The sequence below is a fragment of the Staurois parvus genome, unplaced genomic scaffold (genome assembly GCF_062004578.1).
Source record: "Staurois parvus isolate SC_StPar_1 unplaced genomic scaffold, SC_StPar_1.0 ptg000125l, whole genome shotgun sequence".
In the NCBI taxonomy this organism is placed as follows: domain Eukaryota; kingdom Metazoa; phylum Chordata; class Amphibia; order Anura; family Ranidae; genus Staurois; species Staurois parvus.
The window spans coordinates 225,723-247,546 of record NW_028317921.1 but is presented as its reverse complement, the minus strand read 5'-3'; the positions used below and the strand labels follow the sequence as shown (position 1 = coordinate 247,546).

Here is a 21,824-nt window from a genome sequence, read left to right as displayed (position 1 = left end):
TAGTAAGGCTACGTTCACACTAGCTTTGTCAGCAGGCATCAGACAGGCTTTTGGGAAGCATTTTTAACACTTCTCAAATGCCAATGAAAATTCTGCACATGGCAGCACACAGTGTTGTTCACACGGAAGCATTAGCATCACGTCTTAGCAAAACCGACACCTCATGTGGAGTCAGGAGGAATTGAAGCTTCCCATTCAAGTCTATGGTGCCGCTCCGCGTCGCCTCATGTCGAGTCGGGAGGAGTTGAAGCTTCCCATTGAAGTCTATGGCGCCGCGTCGCCTCGTGTCGAATCAGGAGTTGAAGCTTCCCATTCAAGTCTATGGCGCCGCGCCGCGTCGTCTCGTGCCGAGTCGGGAGGAGTTGAAGCTTCCCTTTCAAGTCTATGGTGCCGCTCCGCGTCGCCTCATGTCGAGTCGGGAGCAGTTGAAGCTTCCCATTGAAGTCTATGGCGCCGCGTCGCCTCGTGTCGAATCAGGAGTTGAAGCTTCCCATTCAAGTCTATGGCGCCGCTCCGCGTCGTCTCGTGCCGAGTCGGGAGGAGTTGAAGCTTCCCATTCAAGTCTATGGGGCCGCTCCGCGTCGCCTCGTGTCGAATCAGGAGTTGAAACTTCCCATTCAAGTCTATGGTGCCGCTCCGCGTCGCCTCGTGCCGAGTCGGGAGGAGTTGAATCTTCCCATTCAAGTCTATGGGGCCGCTCCGCGTCGCCTTGTGTCGAATCAGGAGTTGAAGCTTCCCATTCAAGTCTATGGTGCCGCTCCACGTCGCCTCGTGTCGAATCAGGAATTGAAGCTTCCCATTCAAGTCTATGGCGCCGCTCTGTGTCACCTCGTGTCGAGTCAGGAGGAGTTGAAGCTTCCCATTGAAGTCTATGGCGCTGTCCGCGTCGCCTCGTGTCGCCTTGTGTCGAATCAGGAGTTGAAGCTTCCCATTCAAGTCTATGGTGCCGCTCCGCGTCGCCTCGTGTCGAATCAGGAGTTGAAGCTTCCCATTCAAGTCTATGGTGCCGCTCCGCGTCGCCTCGTGCCGAGTCGGGAGGAGTTGAAGCTTCCCATTCAAGTCTATGGCGCCGCTCCGCGTCGCCTCGTGTCGAATCAGGAGTTGAAGCTTCCCATTCAAGTCTATGGCGCCGCTCTGTGTCGCCTCGTGCCGAGTCGGGAGGAGTTGAAGCTTCCCATTCAAGTCTATGGCGCAGCTCCGCGTCGCCTCGTGCCAAGTCGGGAGGAGTTGAAGCTTCCCATTCAAGTCTATGGGGCCGCTCCGCGTCGCCTCGTGTCGAATCAGGAGTTGAAGCTTCCCATTCAAGTCTATGGTGCCACTCCACGTCGCCTCGTGTCGAATCAGGAGTTGAAGCTTCCCATTCAAGTCTATGGTGCCGCTCCACGTCGCCTCGTGTCGAATCAGGAATTGAAGCTTCCCATTCAAGTCTATGGCGCCGCTCCGTGTCACCTCGTGTCGAGTCGGGAGGAGTTGAAGCTTCCCATTAAAGTCTATGGCGCCGCTCCGCGTCGCCTCGTGTCGCCTCGTGTCGAATCAGGAGTTGAAGCTTCCCATTCAAGTCTATGGTGCCACTCCACGTCGCCTCGTGTCGAATCAGGAATTGAAGCTTCCCATTCAAGTCTATGGTGCCACTCCGCGTCGCCTCGTGTCGAGTCGGGAGGAGTTGAAGCTTCCCATTCAAGTCTATGGTGCCGCTCCGCGTCGCCTCGTGTCGAGTCGGGAGGAGTTGAAGCTTCCCATTCAAGTCTATGGCGCCGCTCCGCGTCGCCTCGTGTCGCCTCGTGTCGAATCAGGAGTTAAAGCTTCCCATTCAAGTCTATGGCGCCGCTCCGCGTCGCCTCGTGTCGAATCAGAAGTTGAAGCTTCCCATTCAAGTCTATGGCGCCGCTCCGCATCGCCTCGTGCCGAGTCGGGAGGAGTTGAAGCTTCCCATTCAAGTCTATGGCGCCGCTCCGCGTCGCCTCGTGCCGAGTCGGGAGGAGTTGAAGCTTCCCATTGAAGTCTATGGCGCCGCGTCGCCTCGTGTCGAATCAGGAGTTGAAGCTTCCCATTCAAGTCTATGGCGCCGCTCCGCGTCGCCTCGTGCCGAGTCGGGAGGAGTTGAAGCTTCCCATTCAAGTCTATGGGGCCGCTCCGCGTCGCCTCGTGTCGAATCAGGAGTTGAAGCTTCCCATTCAAGTCTATGGTGCCGCTCCGCGTCGCCTCGTGCCGAGTCGGGAGGAGTTGAATCTTCCCATTCAAGTCTATGGGGCCGCTCCGCGTCGCCTCGTGTCGAATCAGGAGTTGAAGCTTCCCATTCAAGTTTATGGTGCCGCTCCGCGTCGCCTCGTGCCGAGTCGGGAGGAGTTGAAGCTTTCCATTCAAGTCTATGGGGCCGCTCCGCGTCGCCTCGTGTCGAATCAGGAGTTGAAGCTTCCCATTCAAGTCTATGGCGCCGCTCCGTGTCGCCTCGTGCCGAGTCGGGAGGAGTTGAAGCTTCCCATTCAAGTCTATGGCGCCGCTCCGCGTCGCCTCGTGCCGAGTCGGGAGGAGTTGAAGCTTCCCATTCAAGTCTATGGCGCCGCTCCGCGTCGCCTCGTGTCGAATCAGGAGTTGAAGCTTCCCATTCAAGTCTATGGTGCCGCTCCACGTCGCCTCGTGTCGAATCAGGAATTGAAGCTTCCAATTCAAGTCTATGGCGCCGCTCCGTGTCACCTCGTGTCGAGTCGGGAGGAGTTGAAGCTTCCCATTGAAGTCTATGGCGCCGCTCCGCGTCGCCTCGTGTCGCCTCGTGTCGAATCAGGAGTTGAAGCTTCCCATTCAAGTCTATGGCGCCACTCCACGTCGCCTCGTGTCGAATCAGGAGTTGAAGCTTCCCATTCAAGTCTATGGTGCCGCTCCGCATCGCCTCGTGTCGAGTCGGGAGGAGTTGAAGCTTCCCATTCAAGTCTATGGTGCCGCTCTGCGTCGCCTCGTGTCGAGTCGGGAGGAGTTGAAGCTTCCCATTCAAGTCTATGGTGCCGCTCCGCGTCGCCTCGTGTCGCCTCGTGTCGAATCAGGAGTTGAAGCTTCCCATTCAAGTCTATGGCGCCGCTCCGCGTCACCTCGTGCCGAGTCGGGAGGAGTTGAAGCTTCCCATTCAAGTCTATGGCGCCGCTCCGCGTCGCCTCGTGCCGAGTCGGGAGGAGTTGAAGCTTCCCATTCAAATCTATGGCGCCGCTCTGTGGTGGTTTATGTAAGGATTTATTCTATTTATGAAGGGCGGTGTCCCTTTCCCTTAGATGAAATATTACAGTGCCTCCAGCCGTTAAAATACGGCAAATATTTAGTAAACCAATAATTTGGACACCTTGATAATTTGATCACCACTTATTATTAGACCTTGAATTCTTTTAGCCAATATGATTTCGTACCATACACACGAAATTTGCCTTATAATAGATAAATATAAAAATTTATTTATGTACAAAAATTATATATATATTAACACAAAACGCAAAAGACTGGTGATGAATGAATATTGATACACACGGTCAAAGATATACTATATCAAGATCATACACAATAATAATATTTCTAAATAATGGGAAACAATATAACAATCTTCTAGATGATAATGATTATTAAAAATTAAATTTATTAATAACTAATAATTTAGAGTATCTCAGAGGTTATATTCTCACAAAACGTGGCCATAGGATTGGAAGAAGATATTCTCTGATAAATTATACCCTAATTTATTAATATTTAATAACTCATGAAATATGAAAAATTTATAATATGACACCAAATAATTTTAGCAGTAATACAGGATCTCTCTATATATATATAACCACCCAATACAGCTGTGATACACTAAGGTAATTGTTATTACTCTACACAACAGAGAAAATATGCAATGCAAAATTAAATGGACAGTCTCACCACACCCGGAATTCAGACTATGAAACTTTCCAGTGGATCCAGCTGGCAATGGAACGCCTTCAGAATGATGCCACAGGGGCAAGTGATAGATATGTAGTATAGTAGAGATTCAGAGGTTTAGAAGTTTAGGAGAAAGTTTTTAAAGTTTAAAAGGATGGAAGAGGGGTTATTCAGCAGAGTTGTCTCTTCAGATGTCTTCAGATCTTCTTCTAGTGAGGTTTTTTTTCAATCAGTCTTTTTTTTTTCAATGAGGTTTCTCAGTGTTTTTTTTTTTAGTCAGGGTTCCCCTTCTAAATAAGGTGCATGGGCTTTTATACCAACTAAACTATTGTTCTAAGATACCCTCCCACCAGGCTTCTTGATTGGCTAGTTGAGAAATGTATGTACATAAGCTATTTCTCACCTATCCGCCAGATGGCAGTCATGTATCATAGAACAATTTGAGTATTTATGATGACTCACACCTCGGGTGGAACTCAAGGTGATTTCAGGTATTAAATATACGTCTTATCCAGATATATATAGTTGATCATAGCTATAATGTTCTAAATAAGAACCATGGAATATATGTGTATATTCGGTTATTCATCTCCCTGAGATACAAGCTTGTGTGAAAGCATTTGTTTCCTGATAAGACATACAACTGATGCTAACTCACAATATATCTTACTTTTCATCATCTCAATACTCAAGTTAGTGATATACAATTCCCATTACTGAATGTATTTTTGTTTCAGAAAGAGTAGGAATAATGTTTCTTCCTGTTAATGTTTCTGGGGTAAGAATATAAGTTTTAGGCTTTAACCTTTAGTCTTAAGAGTGACACATTAAACTGATGTTTGTCCATTGTAAAGATGATAGGCAACAACCAGGTGTCCTTGTAGTTTGAAAAGACCATTTGAAAAGACTGTTATCTCACCATTCTCCTCAAGGTTTGTTTACTCTTCTCAAACCTTAATATAGTCTCATCTATTGTTCACTTGTTGGTGTGGTGATTCAATGTTTGAAGGTTTAACGTCTTATTTGGCTGTCTGTTTAACTTTTGTATATGCATTCTCCCCGACCCCAATATACAAATAGTATTTGTTGACAGTCCAAACAGTCTTATTGTCTTGGAAAAAGCTCACTTCACTCAATATGTACATTTCTTAACTGGATGCTCATTTGACTTTCCAACCAAGACAAGTTAACCCTTAACAGACGGCTAGGCTGGGTTATTGTCAGATAAAGTCATGTTTTTGATACATAGTTTCAAAAGTCCACAACAGCTCCGCGTCGCCTCGTGTGGAGTCGGGAGGAGTTGAAGCTTCCCATTCAAGTCTATGGCGCCGCTCCGCGTCGCCTCGTGCCGAGTCGGGAGGAGTTGAAGCTTCCCATTCAAGTCTATGGCGCCGCTCCGCGTCGCCTCGTGCCGAGTCGGGAGGAGTTGAAGCTTCCCATTCAAGTCTATGGCGCCGCTCCGCGTCGCCTCGTGCCGAGTCGGGAGGAGTTGAAGCTTCCCATTCAAGTCTATGGCGCCGCTCCGCGTCGCCTCGTGCCGAGTCAGGAGGAGTTGAAGCTTCCCATTCAAGTCTATGGCGCCGCTCCGCGTCGCCTCGTGCCGAGTCAGGAGGAGTTGAAGCTTCCCATTCAAGTCTATGGCGCCGCTCCGCGTCGCCTCGTGTCGAGTCAGGAGGAGTTGAAGCTTCCCATTCAAGTCTATGGCGCCGCTCCGCGTCGACTCGTGTCAAGTCAGGAGTTGAAGCTTTCCATTCAAGTCTATGGCGCCGCTCCGTGTCGCCTCGTGTCGAGTCAGGAGGAGTTGAAGCTTCCCATTCAAGTCTATGGTGCCGCTCCGCGTCGCCTCAGGAGGAGTTGAAGCTTCCCATTCAAGTCTATGGTGCCGCTCTGCAAACACCCCAATAGCTGTCAGGGACGAATCTGCACATGCGCAGGGTCCCAACAAGCCATACAGGCAGGCGGGCACTAGGACCCCGGCGCGCCTGTCACCAATGACGGCGTCGGGCAGGCACTAAAACCCAGACGGACCTGTCGGCGCCGGGCAGGCTATTTAAATGGGCCACTGCAGGATCCAAATTGCAGTATGGTCTAATTCCCTGGCTGAGATTCCTGAACTCTGTGTTGCTTCCTGTTCCCGAACCCAGCCCTGCTCCTGACTACTGTTGACCTTCTCCTGCCCTGACCCTTGACTTGTCTCTGGATATTCCTCTGCCTGCTCCTGATTGTTGTACCTCCCGTTGCTGAACCTGGCTTGTGACCCGACTATCCTTCCACCTGCTGCTCTGTTCTGCTCTGCCTTCTCGGATACCAAACCCAGCCTGCCTGACTCCGCTACTAGCCTGTCGGTGCATCCGCATCCATCCATCCCGCACGGACCCATCCGTTCCCTGCTCAGGTCCGCTCTGCCTCTTCACATCAGGCTCACCACTAAGATATGTGACTCTAGCGCAGGGGTGGCTAACCTGTGGCTCTCCAGCTGTTGTGGAACTACATTTCCCATGAGGCATTGCAAAGATGGGAAGTTACTGACTTGCAGAGGCATGATGGAACTTGTAGTCCTGCAGCAGCTGGAGAGCCGCAGGTTGGCCACCCCTGCTCTAGCGGATCCCTCTGCTGCAGCTGGGCGTACCTAGGGGCCGCGACCTGGTCTCAGCTTGCTCCAAGTCCATCCCCACCATCAGGGGCTCTGGTGAACAAGCAGTCTGGGGCTTAGACTCCGCACCCTAGGGAACCCAAAACTGTGGACCTATAGAGCTACCGTCTGAGTCTCTTACAATAGCATTTTTAATGCTCCTCAAATGCTCCCCAAATGCCCTAGGCGCAGTTGCGACGCAGTTGCGGAGCGTTAATACCATTTAAATTCATTATAGGAGTTTGTAGTGCGGTTCTAACGCTTGGCAAACGCCTATCAACCTCCTCCAAACTGCACATAGGGCATTTTTGGAGCATTTGAGGAGCGTTAAGAACGCTATAGGTGCGTTTGGCAAGAGTTAGAAATAAAGTCAAGTGTGAACGAGCCCTAAAAGAGAGCTAACCCTCGAAAACCAGTAACTGACAATCTGAATGCATTTCCGTGATGACAAACCAGGACAGGATGTACTTTGCTTCTTGAACGGTGTCGCTGAGTAGGAGGGATCTCTCCTCGCACTGAGCAGTATTTTGTAGTTAGTAAAAGGGAAATTCCCCGCCAAAACTGGTAGAACGTGGAAAAAAATGCGTCAACACACGTGAACAAACATTCACCCTGCGGACAACGCTCAGAAGTGGAACCGTCTGCACAGCAGCTGCACCACGACATTTCCACAGAGGTAAGAACTCATTCTGCTACAATAGAGATTTCATGATTGTGACCTCAGTCGGTGTTCCTTTATTGCCGTCCTCCCATGAGTGACACTCGGTATTGTTACATTGGAATGATGTTTTTCCTGCACAGTCCTCAGAGACCTGAAAGGTGATCCTTCCTCCGGCTGATGCTGTTTGTCGGTTAGCAGCTGCCGATTGATAAGGATGAGGTTTGACTTTGCACTTTGTGGTGAATCCCTGAGATTTCCTGAGTTTTGGCCAAAAAGTTTGCAGGTTCCCCATTAGAAATAAGGAACAACCAATAAAGCCGTGAATGGTCTTTTCCTTCCAATAGTCTGAAAGAACGGATAACCCCGACACTTTTATAAGGGGGGGGGGCTCACAGCAGCCATACTGTCAGTGTGGGTGTTGGAACTGTTAGGAAATCCGACTGTGTATTGGGGAAGATACTTTTTTCAGATGTTGGCATTGATACACGTCCCCATGGCAGTGCCTGACGTCCTGTAGATTTTATTAGCTTGCTTATTAACCCCAGAAATATCCAGAATTGAATTTGCCCCTTTGTAAACTTTAATGCGAAGTTCGCTACATTTGAGCAAGATTCTCCGAATTTGTGCCACATCATCGGTGTCAGTGCACATTCACTTACACAAACAACAGGTACTATTCTTTCCATTGACACCAATAATGAAGAACCACTATATAGTAAATAGAATAAGAAGGAAAACCTGGAATTAAACCCAGCATACAGAATAAAGAAGTGCTGCTCCACTAGACCACCCCACCAGGGAATATAAGGGACACCTTCCAATCACGGCTGACTGACAATTTTGGCATTGGTGTTGGTCCCCATGGCAGTGCCTGGCTTCCCATGCCTTGTGCTTGACAAAAGTTTGCTCTTTGGCCCTATTGGCCAACTTTGGGCAAGATTTGTAGGACGGTTGGTAAACTGAACCCAGGCAGATTAGCTCATTCCTGCCGATTGTCCATCATAGTCTATTTCAGCGGTCACTAAATGGCCCCAGCAGAGCAGCTGCTATATATTCCAAAATTATATACAAATTGTTTTATTTTTTTTTTTCAATTCGCTCATTTTTTTAAATGTGAAACCAAAAACATAAACAACGCAAATACAAATGAAGCAAAAAAACGTCAAATATTATTGGTTGATAAAATAGAAATGAAAAAAGCAGAAAAATAATCATTCGGCCCGGGTTCACACTGATGCGGTGCGGAATTTGCAGCGTTTTCTGTGCGGATTCCACACCGCATCACAATCGCACCCCGTTCACGCGAACCGCTGCGGGTGTGTATGTTAACAACACCACAAAATCAGTCTGCAAAATGCATTGCGATGTGCAGAATCGGATGGCATGAGTGTGAATACCCGTGTGATCCGATTCTAGTGTGGACCAAAAAAAAGGTCCTGCACCTTTTTGGTGTGGGTGCGGTGCGATTAGAGCCATAAAAAATTTCTCTGCACAGAATTCGCATTTGATTTGCACAGGAATGCGGAATGCGAATACGCACAAGTGTGCACAAGGGAGAAGGGGGAGAAGAAGGTAATTAGGGATGATTAGGGGTAATAAGGGGTTTAAAAAGACAAATTTAAAAAATAAACTTTTTTTTACTTGTGAGGTTGCTTTACCGGACAACAATCTACAGATGGAAGCTGAACCCTTTGATATGCAGATGAATGACACAGAGTTGATACAAAAGTAACATTTGTTAATTTGTATCTTTCTATCTTTCCTCTGAGCACTGAGTCACACAGTTCTTTTTTTTGACTGCGCTGCTGCTAGAGCTTCTGTATGTACACAGCAACTCACGGCTTCATTTTCAGAGCTGGGAATTGCCAGCAACTGGGGGGGGGGGGGCAAGGGAGAGGGCAGTGCCAGGGGCATCCCTAGGGTTGGTGTCACCCAGTGCGGTAACACTTGGGGGTTTATTTACTAAAGCTGGAGAGTCCAAAATCAGACTCCCTTCTGCATAGAAACCAATCAGCTTCTAACCTCAGCTTGTTCAATGAAGCTTTGGCAATGAAACCTGGAAGCTGATTGGTTTCTATGCAGAAGGGAGTCTGATTTTGGACTCTCCAGCTTTAGTAAATAAACCCCTTGGTGTCACCCACTCTGACAATCCCCACAAGATGGATCGGATCTATGGATTGAACATAGTGGATCTGAGTCCGATCCATTATGCTCCCCAATCCACAGATCCGATCCATCTTGCGGGGATCGTCGGCTTGTAACCTATACGGGGTTAACTGATCTTTCATCACCGGTCCGGTCTGCACACGCTCAAGAAGTGATGTCAGATGGAGGAGGTTCCTGCTATTGTGTCCGCATCTCCTGGTCCCGGAGCTTGCACAGCCTTACTTAGATCAGTTAACCCCGTATAGATTGCAAGCCGACGATCCCCGCAGGATGGATGGGATCTGCGGATTGGGGAGCATAATGGATCGGACTCTGATCCACTATGCTCAATCTGCAGATCCGATCCATCCTGCGGGGATCGTCGGGTTGCTTTAAAACTTTCCTCTTCGTGGAGCTCGTTGAGAGGGTCGGGTGTCACCCCGTGCAATAGGTGTCACCCGGTTCGGCGCGCACCCCCCGCACCCGCCTAGGGATGCCACTGGCCAGTGCTACACACATTGGGAGGAATTAACAAAGAGTGATGCAAGCACAGCGCTTGAACTATTCTTCAAAACATAAAAAATGGAGAAGATGCTGCTGCCAATTCACAAAAGACACCCAAGGCCCTTTAATTATTTAATCAATTCTCTCTTCTGTTTTTTCTGACCAATCCAATCTCTCGTCCCATCCCCTGCCCTCTGTTGTGCTCAGAGGAAGAGGGTTGTTAACCCTGCAGGCGGCTCTGCTTGTGTAGTGTAAATGCTGCACAGGCAGAGAAAGAGATGTAAGCTGTCTTCTGACAGCTCACATCCTGTATGCCAAGGTCAAACCTGGTGGGCATCTGTAGAAGTTTTCTTTATTTCTTTAGTTTTTTGCATTCCCCCTGTTAATTAGGAGAAGACCTGTGCTAGTTTCTAGAGATTCACTCTGATACATAAAGCGGCATGGGTGGTGCAGATAAACCTGAAATCGGTCTATCTGCTTAGTTAAAGCAGAAATAAAACTGCACCTGAGCACCAAAAACACTGTTTAATGCGTTTGTAATATTCAAAGCAAACTTACCTATCCATCCAGGTCTTCATGCCTTTTTTTGGCTGTGGCCATCTTGAGTAAGGGTGGACGATTTATGTAGCATTAACTTCCTGGAATGCATCTGCCCTTAGCTCAGGCATGCAGAAGATGTTTAGCTGAGAAAGATCCTCCTCCCCCTCCTGTCTCCTGGAATGTATGACATCATTTTGGCCTAGGCCAGAATCCAGGAAGCAAATGAAGAAATTTAAAAAATAAAACAGTTTAAGCCCTTGTTCACATCTGTGCAGCCGTGCGAGTTGCGATTTGCGCGGGCATGAGAGCCCATTCATTGAATGGACTCCCGTGCCCCGGGACACGCAGGGAAGAAGTTTTCAAGTGCGGGAGCTGTGCTATTAGAATTAATGTCTCCCGCATGTGGGTACCACATTCCTCTGTGTGGGTGGTGCGGCTGCAGGTATTTGTGTGGGTCCCGCATTCCTCTGCATGGGTGGTGCAGCTGCAGGTATTTGTGCAGGCCCCCCATTCCTCTGTGTGGGTGGTGCGGCTGTAGGTAGTTGCTCAGCTCCCCCATTCCTCTGTGTGGGTGGTGCAGCTGCAGGTAGTTGCTCGGGTCCCGCAGTGGCCCGCAGCGGCACCCCCCCCCAGATGGGAACCAGGGGTAAAACAGGAAAATCTAGTACACCTTCCTACCTGTTAAGGCTGGTATAAGGGTTACAAGTATTTCATGCTGACAGTCTATTTCCGCTTTGATGTGGTTACTCTGAAGTCCAATTCATTCCCCACATCCTGTGTACTATGAAGAGGCTTCTGCTGTCCATGTGTAGCACATTCAGAGTTCTCAGCCGGGGAGCCGTCAGGCTGATCATGGTTCTGGGAGGTTCTCTGCCGGCAGGACGGTTCCTCTGGGCTTTGTTTTTGTTACATATTTAGTATCAGGTCAGACAACATTCTTCCAGGACGTCATTTCTACAGATAAGGTGTAAAAAGGGAAATATTTACAGAATTATCACTATAGAATGATGTAAAAAGAGCTTCAAGGGTTGAAAGACACAAAAGAAACCACAATTTCTATTCACACACCGGCATACCAGCGCCATAGACCTTTTTTTTTCCGGAGGGGGGGGGTGTCAGCTCTCAAACTGCAAGAGCGACACAAGATGGTGCTGTCAGGGCAGGAGCTGAGGAACGGACAGGCAGGCCTAACAATGTAACGCACTGGCTGACGACAACCACCACCCACAGACCAAAGTCCCTCAGGGCGCGGAGTCTAAGTCCAAGGCTGCCCTTCACCAGGGCCCCTGATGGTGGGGATGGACTTGACGCAGCCAGGAACCAGGTCGCGGCCCCCGAGACACCTCAGCTGCGGTAATGGCCGCCGCCAATGGCGTGTAGCTGGTGGAAGAGACAAGAGTAGTCAGACAGGCCGGGTCAACAACAACAGGACAAAACAGTACAGGACAGCAGACGAGAATCACAGGTCACAAGCCGGGTTCAGCAACAGAGGGTCAGATCAAAGGAGAATACAAAGAATAGTCAAGACAAGCCGAATCAGATACCAGGAGAGTCACGAGAGTCAGAACAGAGTAATAGCGACACCAAGACACAAGTGCAAAGAGCATGTGCGGGCCACAGGCTTATATGTCATCAGCCACACCCCTCTGGGGGATGGACCACAGAGACCTGAAGGCATAAAAGGACTCCCATCATGCACAGCAGAATCCAAGATGGACGCCAGCACATGAAGTAACATAACCACAGGGAAAAGGTAGGACCTTGACAGGTGCCTCTTGCACTGTTCAGTACGATTGGCTATGGGGGGGGGTCTTTTCTGAAAGCTGTGGTCCTGTGTGCAAAATCATAAGTTGTCTCTTCTGTGTCTCATTGTGCTGAATATTGGCCCTGGCTTACAGGGACTCAGAGTCCAGGGGTCAGTAGTAAGAGATGCAGAGTTCAGGGGTCAGTAGTAAGCGATGCAGAGTTCAGGGGTCAGTAGTAAAATTGCAGTCCAGGGGTCGGTAGTAAGTGATGCAGAGTCCAGGGGTCGGTAGTAAGAGATGCAGAGTCCAGGGGTCAGTAGTAAGAGATGCAGAGTCCAGGGGTCAGTAGTAAGAGATGCAGAGTCCAGGGGTCGGTAGTAAGAGATGCAGATTCCAGGGGTCAGTAGTAAGAGATGCAGAGTCCAGGGGTCAGTAGTAAGAGATGCAGAGTCCAGGGGTCGGTAGTAAGTGATGTAGAGTTCAGGGGTCAGTAGTAAGAGATGCAGAGTCCAGGGGTCAGTAGTAAGAGACGCAGAGTCCAGGGGGTCAGTAGTAAGAGACGCAGAGTCCAGGGGGTCAGTAGTAAAATTGCAGAGTCCAGGAGTCAGTAGTAAGAGATGCAGAGTACAGGGGTCGGTAGTAAGAGATGCAGAGTCCAGGGGTCGGTAGTAAGAGATGCAGAGTCCAGGGGTCGGTAGTAAGAGAGTGGGGGGGGTGTCAGCTCTCAAACTGCAAGAGCGACACAAGATGGTGCTGTCAGGGCAGTAGTAAGAGATGCAGCGTCCAGGGGGTCAGTAGTAAGAGACACAGAGTCCAGGGGGTCAGTAGTAAGAGACACAGAGTCCAGGGGGTCAGTAGTAAGAGACGCAGAGTCCATGGGTCAGTAGTAAGAGACGCAGAGCTCAGGGGTCAGTAGTAAGAGATGCAGAGCTCAGGGGTCAGTAGTAAGAGATGCAGAGTCCAGGGGTCAGTAGTAAGAGATGCAGAGTTCAGGGGTCAGTACCGCTCCTATAACAGTGTACAAGGCCTCTCCTATAACAGTGCACAAGGCCTCTCCTATAACAGTGCACAAGGCCGCTCCTATAACAGTGCACAGGGCCACTCCTATAACAGTGTACAAGGCTTCTCCTATAACAGTGCACAAGTCTGCTCCTATAACAGTGCACAAGTCTGCTCCTATAACAGTGCACAGGGCTTCTCCTATAACAGTGCACAGGGCTTCTCCTATAACAGTGCACAAGTCTGCTCTTATAACAGTGCACAGGGCTGCTCCTATAACAGTCCACAAGGCTTCTCCTATAACAATGCACAAGTCTGCTCCTATAACAGTGCACAAGTTTGCTCCTGTAACAGTGCACAGGGCTGCTCCTATATCAGTGCACAGGGCTGCTCCTATAACAGTGCACAAGTCTGCTCCTATAACAGAGCACAGGGCTACTCCTATAACTGTGCACAAGGCTTCTCCTATAACAGTCCACAAGGCTGCTCCTATAACAGTGCACAATACTGCTGATATAACAGTGCACAAGGCTGCTCCTATAACAGTGCACAAGGCTGCTCCTATAACAGTGCACAAGGCTTCTCCTATAACAGTGCACAAGGCTTCTCCTATAACAGTGCACAAGGCTGCTCCTATAACAGTGCACAGGGCTGCTCCTATATCAGTGCACAGGGCTGCTCCTATATCAGTGCACAGGGCTGCTCCTATAACAGTGCACAAGTCTGCTCCTATAACAGTGCACAAGGCTTCTCCTATAACAGTGCACAAGGCTGCTCCTATAACAGTGCACAGGGCTGCTGTATAAGCAGCTTTATATAGTGTGGGGTGTGGACTTAGCCCCTGAGCCATGATTGGCCAAAGTCACCAAGACTTTGGCCAATCATGGCTCTTCCTGTGAACTCAAGCTGTGATTGGCCAAAGCATTGCACCTGACCTGTGCTGGGAATTACACCCGGCATACGGGACAAATGTTTTTGTACAAAGATTTTCAGAAGATGAAAATGGAAAGGGCAGTTCCTAGACAGAACATAGGGAAGGGAAGTACATTGACTAGACATCAGGGATTCTCCCACAACCATCTATAAAATATTTTTTTTTCTCTTATTATCAGAAGTCAATTTCCTTGAAATCTCCTTGAAGCCACATTGATGGTCATCATCTGCCAGATCCAAATACGCCGGGTGAGATATACAAACAGAAATGGCCGGTGGTAAAGGTGAGCAAGACTTAAAAATGTCTGCACTACAATGTACTGTATACTGTCTGAGCAGCAAATCCTCTGCATAACATTTAAAGTGTACCTGTCACAAACCTGGGCGCATCACACTCAGCATATGATGACAAAACCCATAAACACCAGTGACCATTTATGGAAGGCACATGTGAAGACTATCAGTATATCCAGAGATATACTCTTGTTGATGCAGTAAATAAAGCTTGACTTTCCTGTGTAAGTCAAATTAAGCTCCACCCCCTCCTACCTTCTGAGATTTCCTGTTAGTCATTGTAGTAGACCACCACCTTGATTGACTAATAGATGCATTTTGGAGGCAGAAGAAGGTGGGTCTACCCACTTTAAAGTGCACTTTAAAGGCATAAATACTGTACAGGGACATGATTAAACAACAATTCATAAATGCTTTGAAAACCAATTAACCAGTTCGTATCGCAAAACAAATTCGTAAACCTAGGCATTATTTTCAATGGATTTTTATTCGTAAACCGAAAATTAAGTTAACCGAGGCGTTCGTAAACCGAGGTATGCCTGTGTAGTTACATAGTCTTGTTGAAAAAAGACATAAGTCCATCCAGTTCAACCATAAAAAAAAATCCTACACCCACAGTTGATCCAGAGGAAGGCAAAAAAAACAGCAAAGCATGATCCAATTTGCTCCTGCAGGGGAAAAAATTCCTTCCTGATCCCCCGAGAGGCAATTGGATATTCCCTGGATCAACGTTCCCTATAAATGTTATATCCAGTTATATTCTGTGTATCCAAGAAAGAATCCAGGACTTTCCTACAGCAATCCACTGAGCTGGCCACAACCAACTCTGGAGGGAGTCTATTCCACATTCTCAGCTCTTACTGTGAACATACAGTATATATATATATTCATTTTAAACTCCACACTTCTCTTTTAATTCCTGTCCTGGTTTTTATAGTAATGTGCCATAAAGGGAATTATTTTGCATTTGTCTTTCCAGGGATGAAAAACAAACGGACAGCGAAAGTGAAAACTGCTAAGAAAACTGCCCCCGCAGGTAAGATATCTGGTGAGGCTGCTTACTGTAACTTTTGTATGATCAGATGTTGTAGTAATAATGCATTAAAGTGCATCTAAACTCCAGAATTACAAAACAATATTGTTCAGGTTTATTTATTTCAGGTACTTATATAGCGCCATCAATTTACGCAGCACTTTACATATATATTGTACATTCACATCAGTCCCTAACCCTCAAGGGGCGTACAATCTAAGGTCCCTAACTCACATTCATACATACACTTACAATATAGACAGGAGCCAATTCACCTACCAGCATGTCTTTGGAGTGTAGGAGGAAACTGGAGTACCCGGAGGAAACCCACGCAGGCACAGGGAGAACATGCAAACTCCAGGCAGGTGGTGCCGTGGTTGGGATTCAAACCAACAACCCCAGTACTGCCAGGCAGAAGTGCTAACCATTTAGCCACTGTGCTGCCCAACAGAATACCTTTAATTCAATTTTATACAGTATGTGAACCCTCAGTGATCACATGACCTCTGTTCCCAGAGAGGTGAAGGTGGAGACTTCAGGGGGGGTATATAATCGGGAATAGCAATATACAGGTCTTCCCAGTGAAGCACTGTGCAGGGGGGCGTGTCAGCAGAAGCCTTGGCCATTGGAGGACAGACAGGCTGTTCTCCCAGCACAGCCAGAAAACTGATCATGCTGGGATGTGCTGTCATGTCAAGCGTGGTCAGTTTGAAATCGGTAACCGGGTGTACTGGTGGGATCACCAAGAAATACAAAGAGACAGGGGCGTCCCTAGGCAGGTGCAGGGGGTGCGCGCCGCACAGGGTGACACCTACCGCATGGGGTGACACCAGACCCGCTGCACAGAAAGATAAGTTATAAAGAAAGCCGACGAACCCCGCAGGATGGATCGGATCTGCGGATTGATTCTAATGGATCGAAGTCCGATCCATCATGCTCCCCAATCCGCAGCTCCAATCCATCCTGCGGGGTTCGCCGGCTTGATTTACAACTTACCTTGTCGTGGAGCGGGTCCGGTGTCACCCCATGTAGGTTGCATGCCGACGATCCCCGCAGGATGGATGGGATCTGCGGATTGATCCTAATGGATCGAAGTCCGATCCATCATGCTCCCCAATCCGCAGCTTCAATCCATCCTGTGGGTTTGCCGGCTTGATTTACAACTTACCTTGTACCTTTTCGTGGAGGGGGTCCGGTGTCACCCCATGTAGGTTGCATGCCGACGATTCCTGCAGGATGGATCGGATCTGCGGATTGGGGAGCATAATGGACCAATATCGGTGCATCTCTAGTTATCAGATAGAATACTGTCACTGGATCAATTAAAAGGGAGGATTTCATTATGCGTCAACATTTTGGAAAGGTAGCTCAACTGTGACACCCTTTGTGGTGAAAATCAAGCTTCGCATTCAGAGTTTTCCATTACAAAGGATAGAGAATTAGACTGCCATCAAATGACACGGATTATTTTGTGGGACAATTCCAGGTTGAGAAAAATATTCTTCCCAAATATATTGACATATATTTGAATTACTACAATTTCGGCCGTATTCAATTTATTTCAAAATATATTTCAATTTTTAGGACGCGTCGGGTGGTTGTTAAGGAGCCAGAACCCGCCAGTGTCCTTAACAACCAGTAATAATGCCTCTTCCTGTGGTCAGCATGCTCCAGCTCCTCTTGTGCAGGAGCGATGCTACCACCATGAGGGGGGGGAGAGGCGGAGAGACAGCAGGCTGGACTATGAGCATTAGCTCCCAGAATATGAGAGAAGGTGGGAGAAGGCCACATCTGAGGAGAGGAGAGGAAGGCTGGATCTGAGGGAAGGAGGCAGAGGAAAGCTGGGCCAAGCTACTGGTAACCACCAAAGGGGAAGGAGACTGTGCAGGGGGCCCTGTTTACATCCCTGCCAAGGGCAGACTGACCATTTGGAAACTCGGGCCCGGGGTCAGTAGGGGCCCCATGAGATGCCCCTGGTACCTTTTTCATAGGCCTTTTTGAGTTTGGGCAAGGACACAGGGGCCCCATGATCCCCTATTGCCCGGGGGCCCCATGAGTTGTCAGTCCGCCCCTGATCCCTGCTGTTTGTTAAGGAAGCCAGCATGTACCGGCTCCTTAACAATCAGCTATTCACTGGTTGTTAAGGACACTGATGGATGCCTGCTCCTTAACAACCAACATATTTTTGCCAGGTGACCCCAAAAATGCATCTAAAAATGAACCCTTGTTGCATTTTGGTGCATTTCCCATTGATGTCAATGGAAGGTGCATCTTTGGTGTGCTTTTTAAAAGATGCACAAAAGATTCAGCATGCAGGACTTTCATCTGCAGCAAAGTGATGTGAAAAGTTTCATAAGCTTTAAAGGCAACTCATTTTTGATGCCCTTTTGACTCCCCTGAAAGGTGCATTCCAGCACAGCTTTCACATAGACAAAAAACAATCACTGAGGTATTCAATCTGTTTGATGTATTCTTGTTTGTTCCTTCAGAAATCTTTCTGTTGATCATTCAATGCTCGTGCTTCTGCCCTGTAATCGTGCTATAAATTGTGATATATTGTCTTCATCCTTCTAACAGGACAAAGAAAAAAGATGGCTAAAACTGGAAAAAATGCCTCAAAAGGTAAAAAAAATGTATCGGTGAAAAAAGCTGACGAATGTTGAATGATTATCCTCATTGTCATTGGTAGTACTGTAGGGAACTAATGTTAAAGCAGAATTCCCCAGACCCTGCATTCACTATATCTGCTCTCCCCGGACCCTGCATTCACTATATCCGCTCTCCCCGGACCCCGCATTCACTATATCCGCTCTCCCCGGACCCTGTATTCACTATATCCGCTCTCCCCGGACCCCGCATTCCCTATATCCGCTCTCCCCGGACCCCGCATTCACTATATCCGCTCTCCCCGGACCCCGCATTCACTATATCCGCTCTCCCCAGACCCCGCATTCACTATATCCGCTCTCCCCGGACCCCGCATTCACTATATCCGCTCTGCCTGGACCCTGCATTCACTATATCCGCTCTCCCCGGACCCCGCATTCACTATATCTGCTCTCCCCGGACCCCGCATTCACTATATCTGCTCTCCCCGGACCCCGCATTCACTATATCTGCTCTCCCCAGACCCCGCATTCACTATATCCGCTCTCCCCAGACCCCGCATTCACTATATCCGCTCTCCCCGGACCCTGCATTCACTATATCTGGTCTCCCCGGACCCTGCATTCACTATATCCGCTCTCCCCGGACCCCGCATTCACTATATCCGCTCTCCCCGGACCCCGCATTCACTATATCCGCTCTCCTCGGACCCCGCATTCACTATATCTGGTCTCCCACAGTACACACAACATGGAAATGCAATTATTGTAGTGAATATAAACTGCTAAATACCTTTTCTTATCAGCAGTATATAGCAGTCTTGTGACTTCAGCAGAGCCCTGGTTAAAGCTTGTAAAAAGAGTTTTCATTCTGCTCTAGGAGGGTGCAGAACCCCCTCTGTCTGGGCAGTGCTGATTTGCCCTGTGCTGATCACATGCACTCTCCCAAGAAAAAGAAAAACTATCTAGCAATACATACGACATTGAGCATGTGCAGAGTGCCTCAACACAATATGTTGCATCGGAAGATAAGAGGGGGACACTGGAAGAAGGGGAGGATCAGAGAAGACAGGATCAAACAGCCTTTTTGCACAATGCAGATGATTAACCCCTTAGGTTCTACAGTGAAAAACAAGCATGCTTTCCTGCATCTACAGACTGATTGTACTGTTGTGGGTTTACTAACACTTTAAGTCACTTTTACAATTCCTTTAAAAGTGGGGATCAGGTCCTACCCAGCGAACGTTCCATTAGATTGGACAGAGAATTCCAAAAAGAGATGTGAGCCCTCTGTGTTTCCATTGGTGGGTGTTGGGTTTTCACATAGCAGTGCAGTCTTCATCAAGACGCACTGCATGGCGGCACGTTCCTAAGTCATGTTCCTTGGACATATCCCCATCGGCAATGGCTAACATGCAACAACATGACTGCAGTCAAGTTGAAGCCAGATGACCGGACTAATTAGAATGGTACCAGCCGATGCCATTGCCATGCATATAGGTCTAATGATCCGACTTGGACCAACATAACTATGCATATATCATGCCTGGCCAATCCCAATGGAAGCTGCAAAGCACTGAGCAGGCACCATACTTCAGTGATCTCCATGAGCTTCTGGGCTCCTTGCCAAGTGGCTGCCCTGCCCCAGAAGATTGCATGCTAAGCCTGGGGCACCATTGCATTAAGAAATGTTCTGACTGGATGAGATGGAGAGGTGGGGTAGTGACATCGCAATCTCCATCACATCCTACCAGAGAATGTTTTCCATAACCTGAGAAAATGCAACGTTTTATGTGAATGGCACCCATATAGAGTGAGTGACTCCCTGTGTTCTCTATGTAGTAGGACAGCTGGACAAACCCTCTGATAAGGTACCTCACCATGTTGAGGGCAAGTGGCTTAGTATAGTTCAGGAAAGGGGGGCTACATGCTCCGATAAGAGTATGGCATAGATTTGGGGGGACCTCAAGGTTTTTTATATTGCTTTAGGCATGGGATTCCCCCTTAATATTTACACCGGGCCTGATGGGCCTGGCATGGAAGTTGGGATGGGACCCCATGCTGTTTTGTTTTTTGATTTTGCATGGTGGAGTACCCTCTGATAAGGTACCCCACCATGTTGAGGGCAAGTGGCTTAGTATAGTTCAGGAAAGGGGGGCTACATGCTCCGATAAGGGTATGGCATAGATCTGGGGGGGCCTCATGGTTTTTTTATATTGCTTTAGGCATGGGATTCCCCCTTAATATTTACACCGGGCCTGATGGGCCTGGCATGGAAGTTGGGATGGGACCCCATGCTGTTTTGTTTTTTGATTTTGCATGGTGGTTCCTCTTGACATCTCAACTAGACCCTCATCAAGAATAAGGGTCTGGTAAGTATTTTTAGGGGAAATCCCATGCATTTTTTTGGGGTCCCCTTTAATATTTAAACAGACCCTCATACAGAGAAAAAAAATAATCACTGTACATATTTTTAAACCACTTTCAACAGCGCTGAATATATTCTTTTATCTTTGCAGCAGGCATGAGAACAAAGACGGTGAAACCTCCTGGAAAACATACCACTGCAGGTAAAAGAATTTTGGTGATTAAAGAGATCCTGTTGTCAGATCTTTCAGTTGTGGATGTGGGTTCCCAGAGGCCTGAAATCTACCAAACAAATCTAGGGCCCCCCGATAGAGTCCTGGATTTGTCTGCATGGCTCTCCCAGGTCATGGCTGTTGGGATTGCACTGTTGATGGCAGCCAATGATCCAACAAAATAACATACCAATTATATGGCAAATGCATCGTCCAATAACAATCAGAGGTCAGTACAAGCGCTGTTCAATCAGTACACTGACAAACACATTTTACCGGATACATTTTAGTTTATTCCTCCATGTGGGAAAGTCTTCTTTTTTGATCATTTTATTGATCTCATCCTGTAACTGGCTTTAATATGTAGAATATCCATTTATCTTTCCATTGGCAAAAAAATAAAAGACAGTAAAATGGGGAAATGTCTGCAAAAAGTATCTCTCCATCAAAAAAAGAGAGACTTCTAACCCTTCCTTACTCTATCCAAGACTAAGATACGTTTCATCTGGACATTATCTTTGTTTAATACTGTAACTGTCTGATACAATGATAGTATTAAATAATGGTGACTAATTATTATATATACAGCATATATCTAATATATATTGCATATATACATACAGTGAAGGAAATAAGTATTTGATCCCCTGCTATTTTCGAATGTTTGCACACTCACAAAGAAATGATCGGTCTAAAAATCGAATGTTCGGTGTAACACTGAGAGACAGAATAGCAACAACAAATTCAGCAGAAATACGTCTAACAAATGATGACTGATCTGCATGTTCATGAGGGAAATAAGGATTTGATCCCCTTCACAAAACATGACTTAGTACTTGGTGGCAAATCCCTTGTTGGCAATCACAGAGGTCAGATGTTTCCTGGAGTTGGCCCCCAGGTTTGCACACATCTCAGGAGGGATTTTGGCCCACTTCTCTTGGCAGATCCTCTCCAAGTCATTAAGGTTTGGTGGCTGACGTTTGGCAACTCGAACTTTCAGCTCCCTTCACAGATTTTCAATCGGATTAATGTCTGGAGACTGGCTAGGCCACTCCAGGACCTTAATGTGCTTCTTCTTTACCACTCCTTTGTTGCCTTGGCCGTGTGTTTTGGGACATTGTTATGCTGGAACACCCATCCACGACCCATTTTCAATGCCCTGGCTGAGGGAAGAAGGTTCTCACCCAAGATTTGATGGTACATTGCCCCGCCCATCGTCCCTTTGATGCGGTGCAGTTGTCCTGTCCCCT

The 21,824-nt window shown here is 47.8% G+C and overlaps 1 protein-coding gene across 4 annotated transcripts in view; it reads left to right on the top strand.

Moving 5' to 3' along the window:
• The first annotated feature begins 6,970 nt into the window (after positions 1–6,970).
• Positions 6,971–21,824, top strand: part of LOC149467058 (uncharacterized) — a 34,434-nt gene continuing 19,580 nt past the window's right edge. The window contains exons 1-5 of one of the 4 annotated variants that reach the window (XM_089672322.1): positions 6,971–7,211; positions 14,242–14,346; positions 15,336–15,392; positions 17,967–18,011; positions 20,515–20,565. In XM_089672322.1, coding sequence (XP_089528448.1) covers positions 14,331–14,346; positions 15,336–15,392; positions 17,967–18,011; positions 20,515–20,565 — 169 coding nt within the window. In that variant the 5' untranslated portion in view covers positions 6,971–7,211; positions 14,242–14,330. Of the gene's footprint in view, positions 7,212–11,955; positions 12,139–14,241; positions 14,347–15,335; positions 15,393–17,966; positions 18,012–20,514; positions 20,566–21,824 lie in introns of those variants that run through there. The other 3 variants (XM_089672321.1, XM_089672318.1, XM_089672320.1) reach the window with 3 other exon arrangements.